This window comes from Mytilus trossulus, chromosome 2 (genome assembly GCF_036588685.1).
Source record: "Mytilus trossulus isolate FHL-02 chromosome 2, PNRI_Mtr1.1.1.hap1, whole genome shotgun sequence".
NCBI lineage: Eukaryota > Metazoa > Mollusca > Bivalvia > Mytilida > Mytilidae > Mytilus > Mytilus trossulus.
In genome coordinates, this window is record NC_086374.1 from 100,033,570 (window position 1) to 100,040,765 (window position 7,196).

Below are 7,196 nucleotides of genomic sequence, written 5' to 3' on the forward strand. Positions count from 1 at the left end.
ATCATACAAAATCATATAAAAGGCTCATCTACCTCAGGCATAGATTACTTTAGCTGTATTTGGCAAGACATTTAGGAATTTTGGTTCTCAATGCTCTTCAACTTCGTACTTTATTTGGCATTTTTAATGTTTTTGGATTCGAGCGTCACTGATGAGTCTTTTGTAGACGAAACGCGCGTCTGGCGAATATACTAAAATTAGTCCTGGTTTCTATGATGAGTATGAAGCATAATTTAAAGTACTTATTTCCATTCCAGATTTAAATGATGTACTGTCACATAAAAACACTTTTCAGCGAGTACTTTCAGCTCTTACATCCCAGTGTTACAGCGATACCAGTGACGCAAATTTTCTTAAAGTGAACTTCCAATGTCAGTAGTTATATACTCTATTCACTATTGCATTTACGCAACCGTAGTAAATTGATGTTCAAATCTTATAAGTCGATGAGAAATAAATGCACAAGTTAGTTTAGTTGTGTTGTTATTTGAAAACAATATTAAAACCTGACGAGATGCCAGATTCTTCCACATATGTCAGTTTATAAAACAAAATGTCTGTCAATGATTGTTATTTTTTATTTGTTAAATGGTATTTGTTCAAATTAAGCCATTAGCGTTTTAAAAGACTTGATTCATATTTGTATCCTGTGTTTAGTGCTAAACGCCATACACGGTGACTTATAGCAGTAAACATAATTGCCCTTTGCTCTAGGTCCCTCAATACCAAACAAACATCATATGTGTTTTTTTTATATGGCATCGATTAATTTAAATTGAATAAATTTGAAATTCAAAAACATAGTTCGTAAAATACCAAAGGGAATTTGAAGTAATAAGTTGTTGTATTAACAGTTTGTTTCGAAGATATTAACGGTAAGACGTCAATAATAAACAATGACCTTTTACGTTGACACTTTAATTAACACAAGAATTTGCCCTTTAAAACTGAATGTGATGACAATAATATCATTTGGAGATGATGCTGCAAGAGGTAAACAACAATTCTGCATTGATGTGGACACAGTTGTGTCTATCAGCCTGCGGAATCGTTCTGAACATATTGTTTTTATGGATAACAGCAAAGACAAAAGAGAAAAGAGCTCTGATCGATTCTACTATCATCCTAGCGTGTGCTGCCAAATCTCTCATAGGCATGAACATGTTGGTTGAATTGCTGTCGCCATATTTTTCAAATAACTTAGACTTGTTCAAGATTTTAGGTAAGTTTTGATTCCAGTTCACCTGTTTAATAATGTCATATATAGTAATATGTCTTATCGTCTGTTGTAAAAGAAACTGTTATCTAAAACCATTTTGAAACTAGACAAAACGTTGGGTGCCATCACACATATTGTAATCACCACATCTTTTAATCGAGACTATTTACATATTATGTTTACAGACAAATGTTATTTGTTAGCGACTGAATCTTGACATGTATATATATTTTTTTGTCAAATAAATAAGTTATAAGAGTATATAACTAGTGTAAAAACAAGTTAGAAATAAAGTTACTTGCTATATCAATAAAACAATTCAGTTTGTCTCAGCTGATCCGATAATTGATTAAAGAATGGTATGAATGATAATCATGTTTTTTTCCTCATTTAAGATATCACAGAATTTCTTCTAGATAGTTTTTACCTGATCAACTTATTGATACTCAACATATTTCGGTATCGAGTCCTACGAAATATGCACACCCCACAAGATCATAAACTACGCTGTCATCAGTCGAAAAAGTGCATACTAATTGGAATAGTGCTGATAGTTGTATGCACCTTTACCTATGCAGTTGCGATGTGGCTAAAAGACGATCGGGGAGAGTTGGTTAGAATAATAATGATTAAAATAGTATACACACTTATGAAAAGTATACCCTGGACATTGATAGTAACTCTCAATTTTTTGATGTTGGTAAAAATATCTTTTCTTTTATACAAACGACGTATAACTGTCAATCCTGAAGTGCAAAACATAAGTCGTCATAACTCCTTTAGATGCAGAACTTTATTGAGACAATTCACACTGTCATTAATTCTACAGACCATTCTGTTCATATGTCCCAGCATGCATATTTACCCAGTAGAATTTGTAGCTCTCATCTTCAAGAAATATGGATCAAAACTAAACGATATTTACTCTTCTATGAGAGTTGTCCTTGTTGTGTTAAATCCTGCCATGTTCAGTATTATCCTCCAGTCAAAATATAATATTGTCAAGACATGTCGACTCGAAATGAGACGAGCAAGTACTGCTGTTAGGAATATGTTGGATGGTAGCGTCCTGAAAAATGCTCAGAAAAACGAAACTTCTCAAGATAAACACCTGGAAATGAAAAGTTATTTGGTAAACAGCACAAACAAACACCTGAAACAACATAATATTTTTACAGTATTTCCTCCAACTTCGACATCACCAAGTACTCCTAACAGTGGGAACACACAAAGTCATAAAAGCTTTATATTTAATGATTCATTAGTCGATATAAGATCTGTTAACAGTTTGAAATCGTTCCAAGACAGAGGAGATGCAACTTCGTTTTTCTGTCCGAAAAGGTTTATAGAAAGATTAAATACAACACCTTCAGTTGATTTAAGCCTACAAAGTATAACATCAAGCATGCATTCACGGACTCATGATATGCACAAATCACCAAGCGTAGAACTGGTCGAAAATCTTCCACCACTGGTCACAGATAAAACGTCTGGTTCCTTACCAGACGTATTACAGCATGGATCAACATTATTTTGTTTCGAACAAGTAAATTGCAGTGATAGAAAATCGTCTTTATCAAGAATGAACTCAGACAGAACTGAAGAGGAACACCTACCGGGAATATTAAAATACAAACATGCTAAAGATAAACCATTATCGGACAGTAGTGGAGACACATTAAGTGAATACGACCTTGCAGAGGCACTAAAATTCTTATAAGATGTAAAACTAACTTTTTATGACATGAATTTTTAAGCAGTAGACTTTCAACTCAGAAGAGTTGTTCATAAATCTGTATTAAGCATCAATATTTATGTATAATATAAATGAATAATAATGATTATGAATAATTCATTAGAAAAGGCCTGTACCAGGAATATGACCGTTGTTATCCATTGTTTGAACTTTTGATTTTGCAATTTGACTTTTCCATTTGAAATTTCCTCGGAGTTTGATAATTTTGTTATTTTGCATTTTTCCTAAAACATACCAGTATACAATGTAAACTACCTTAGATTCATTTCTTTTAATAATTTTGTGGTCCATCCATTGAAAAGCGAAAATTTCATTTGTAGGCTATTGTCACAAATTGAATTTTTTGAATCAATGATTCATAGGGTAAAGTTTGATACATTTCAAAGTTTTACAGACACTACCACAATTTGGTTGACGATAATAGAATACCTGTGGAATACCATAGTTATAAGAAGATGTGGCATAAGTGCAAATAAATAACCATCCATCTAAGTCACAATGTGTACAAAGTAAACAATTATAAGTTGAATTACAGTCTTAGACACGGAGCCATTGTTCACACCGAAAAGCAAGCTTTTAAGGACCCTACCATGACTGGTGTAAAGCAATTCAAACAGGAACACATATGGTCTTATAAAATATAATAAATTATAAAAACTTAAAAACACTTAACAACCATATGAAAAAAAACACGACAGCTTCTGAACAACATGCTCCTGATGTATGACAGGTAAAAACAATTTAATGTCTTATCCAAAATATAAAATCATTTTGAACCGATTTCTAGATGAAAGTTTTGAACTAACTAACAACAACCGACTAAAATCGAACTATATTTCGATGGTCAATGATTTTCATTTGTTCCTTGAACCGACTAGCAGAAGAATTAAACAGAAGGTACATCATGTGTTAGATGAGTGAAGACTTCTGTAAAAGCTGGCCAACAAAGGGGGACCATTGCTTAAATCTTTCAATTTGTTTTTTACAAGGAACTTCAGTGAAAGTGATCTTAGCAATGAAAATTGGAAATGTCCACATTATATTTGATAAACCGATTTAAGCTGTACATTGTTTATACAAATTATCAATAAAGTATTCTCAGGTATAATATATCATACAAAATTAAAATTAAAAAGTGAGATCCTTACTATTTTTATGTTGGTGTTATTGAAATTGCTTCCGCCAAGAAAAGGCGAAAGATACCTAAGTGACATTAAAACTAATTTTCACAAAATAAACTAACAATACCATAGCAAAAGGGAAAAGAGCCAATAAACAAACAACAGTTTACAATCAATGAAAACTAGTCTGAGCAACACGAACCCAACAAAAGACAGGGAATATATCATGTGCTGCGGAAGGGTAAAAAGATCCTGCTCCCGAAATCACAAGAATGAGGTTTGAACCGATGTCCAGATGGCTATGGAAAAAAATGATATTATGCACAAAACATACCTCTTAAAATGTTGGATTTACTAACAAAAACCCACTAAAATCGAAAGTTAACTATGATTGTTGGGTAAATTAATTTCCTTAGTTTCTCATCTAAACTAGCAAAGCTTTTAAAAAGGTGCAACATGAATAAGATTAGCGCAGTCTTCTGTAGAGGATGTTCAACAAAGGGGGACAAATATTCAAATCTCATAAGAAATAAGATAACAAATACGAACTCAGAAAAAATCTAAACTGAAAGTCCATAAACAAATGGCAAAATAAAAAGCTCAAACACATCAAACGAATGGATAACAACTGTCATAGGCCTGAAGTGGCACATGCATTTTCCTTTGTAGTAAGAGAGATACACATCAAATAGAAAACAAATATGGTTATCGCGTCATTACTAACATCGATTAAACAGTTTGTAAGGTATCTTATAAAACATTTTTAGTATTAACAGCTTTACTACAAAACAACTCCTTTCCACATTGTGTGTAGCAACCGGGAGGTGGAGTAGGTTGTTTGTTAATATAGCCGGTACTAATATACAAGATATGCGTTGGTCTTCTAAAGGCCATGACTGCTGTTGAGGAAAATACTTTTTCCAATTGGAGTCATTATACATAATGTTTGATCTCTTACAAATAATCATTTGGATGACATTGATTTAAAATCGTTCTTATTTCACGATGTACATGTTTTCCATGACAATATATATATATATAATGTCTTCCATAATTTACACAATATAATAACAAAAATAACTCCATGCACAACCAAAAGTGACAGAATCAAAAGCTCAAACTCATCAAATGAATGCATGGAAACAACTGTTAGTTCAAACTTATATTTATAGACACCTTAATCTTGTATGACAATCGAATATCTATATATTATAATGACGAAAATGTGTGAGCAAAACAAACATCATAAGTAAACATAACAAAAACTGGGTAAAATAATCAACATTGTGTTATTATCTTATTAAATTTAAGAAAAAAAAAAAAACTACTTGCGTGAATAAAAAAAGAAGAACAGGAACGCTGAAACAGGACATATGACTTCATTCATATTATATATATTAAAGACTAGATCAAAGATTACCTGACTTATTAATTTTTCATAGAAAGTGTTGATCATAAGAGAGAAAAAATTAACAACTCGTGAGAATTGGATATTGCTTTTTATTTAATTTAAATGATATTAATAAACTCTCTTAAAGTACGTTTGTTATTATATTTAATTTAGATATATCGCGTTTATATCAGGCAATATTCAATTTTCACTCATCATAAAACTTATTTTTGTATATAAATAAGAAGATGTGGTATGATTACGAATGGGATTACACTCCAAAAGAGACCAAATGACACAGAAATTAACAACTATAGGCCACCTTATGGCCTTCAACAATAATCAATGCCCATACCGCATAGTCAGCCATAAAAGGCCCCGAAATGACAAATGTATATTAATTCAAACAAGAAAACTAATTTATGTTCATAGAAATGAACTAAAAACAATAACGTAACACATCAACAAACGACAATCACTGAATTACAGGCTCCTGACTTATGATGCAATGATGACCTTACTCATTCGGTTGATAAAATGTTTCAGCATTTACATATAAGATATAAAAAAAAAACACAAGGTGAAAAATTGTGATAACTGTTCAAATAATATAGATGAATTATATATATGATTAGTTATCAAATGTATCGGGATGATAGTGTTATACGCCAGGCTCGCGTTTCGTCTACATAAGACTCATCAGTGACGCTCCTATCAAAATAATTATGAAGCCAAACAAGTCAAAAGTTGAAGAGCATTAATGACCCAAAACTTAAAAAAGTTGTGCCAAATACGGCAAACTATCTTTTCCTAGATAAGAAATCCTTAGTTTTTCGAAATGTTTTAGGTTTTGTCAACAGGTTATTAATTAAAATGACCACACATCCCGTAACAGAGAAGGATTTCTTTACCGTTAAAATTAGCTACGTTATCGACAAACTTAATTGAGTGGTGACCGAACTATTGGTGCCTTAACGTTTAAAAGATTGACAATGCTGACAAACTTTCATTTGTCGATAATCAAGTTTAATACCGATAAAATTGAAAATAATTCTAATAATATGAAACAAAATATGTCCATGCAACAAATCGATTTGGCGAAAAGTAGTCATTTTTTCAAAGTCGGAACAGAAAAAAAAAAGATTTATGGAAGGACGTCTTGATAGTGTTATTCCTTCACAATTTTACCCAAAACTAAAAGAAATATACTGGTAAACAATTAAAAAGGCGTTTAATAGGAATGAAGTCCTTTATTTTTTCGGACTACAATGTGTACTATATGTGTGATGGATTTGAATTCAATCAATAACTTTGAAATGTTTTCTCATATGTATACACAAAAGGGAGGAGGGTATTTGTACTTCTGTTAGAATATGTCTGCGTCCGTTTCACATGCCAAACTTTTTTTCTAGTACAGTTTTAACGGGAAGATTTTGTTGAGATTTTTTTTTAATATGACAAAATAACGAGCAAAACTTTTTCTTGCAATGGCACACACAGAAAATATTTTTTTTAGTAAAAATCAGTTAAAAAAAATATCTCCAAAACATACCATGGCCAGGACCTGACAGTGTTTAGCTGTGTACAAATGAAAATCGTCCGAAAAACTGAGCTTGCTGTCATTTTGAAGGATAATGCAACATTTCACCTATTACCCATAAACAGCATAGGTTCTCAATTACTAAAAAAAGTTCTCAAAGATAATTTCGA

At 31.8% G+C, this 7,196-nt stretch overlaps 1 protein-coding gene across 1 annotated transcript; it reads left to right on the forward strand.

The window, feature by feature from the left end:
• Positions 1 to 978: 978 nt before the first annotated feature.
• Positions 979 to 2,973, forward strand: LOC134706154 (uncharacterized). The gene is made up of 2 exons (XM_063564861.1): positions 979 to 1,222; positions 1,615 to 2,973. The coding sequence occupies exons 1-2, from the start codon at positions 979 to 981 to the stop codon at positions 2,937 to 2,939; spliced, it is 1,569 nt and encodes a 522-aa protein (XP_063420931.1). The 3' UTR covers positions 2,940 to 2,973.
• Positions 2,974 to 7,196: the final 4,223 nt, after the last annotated feature.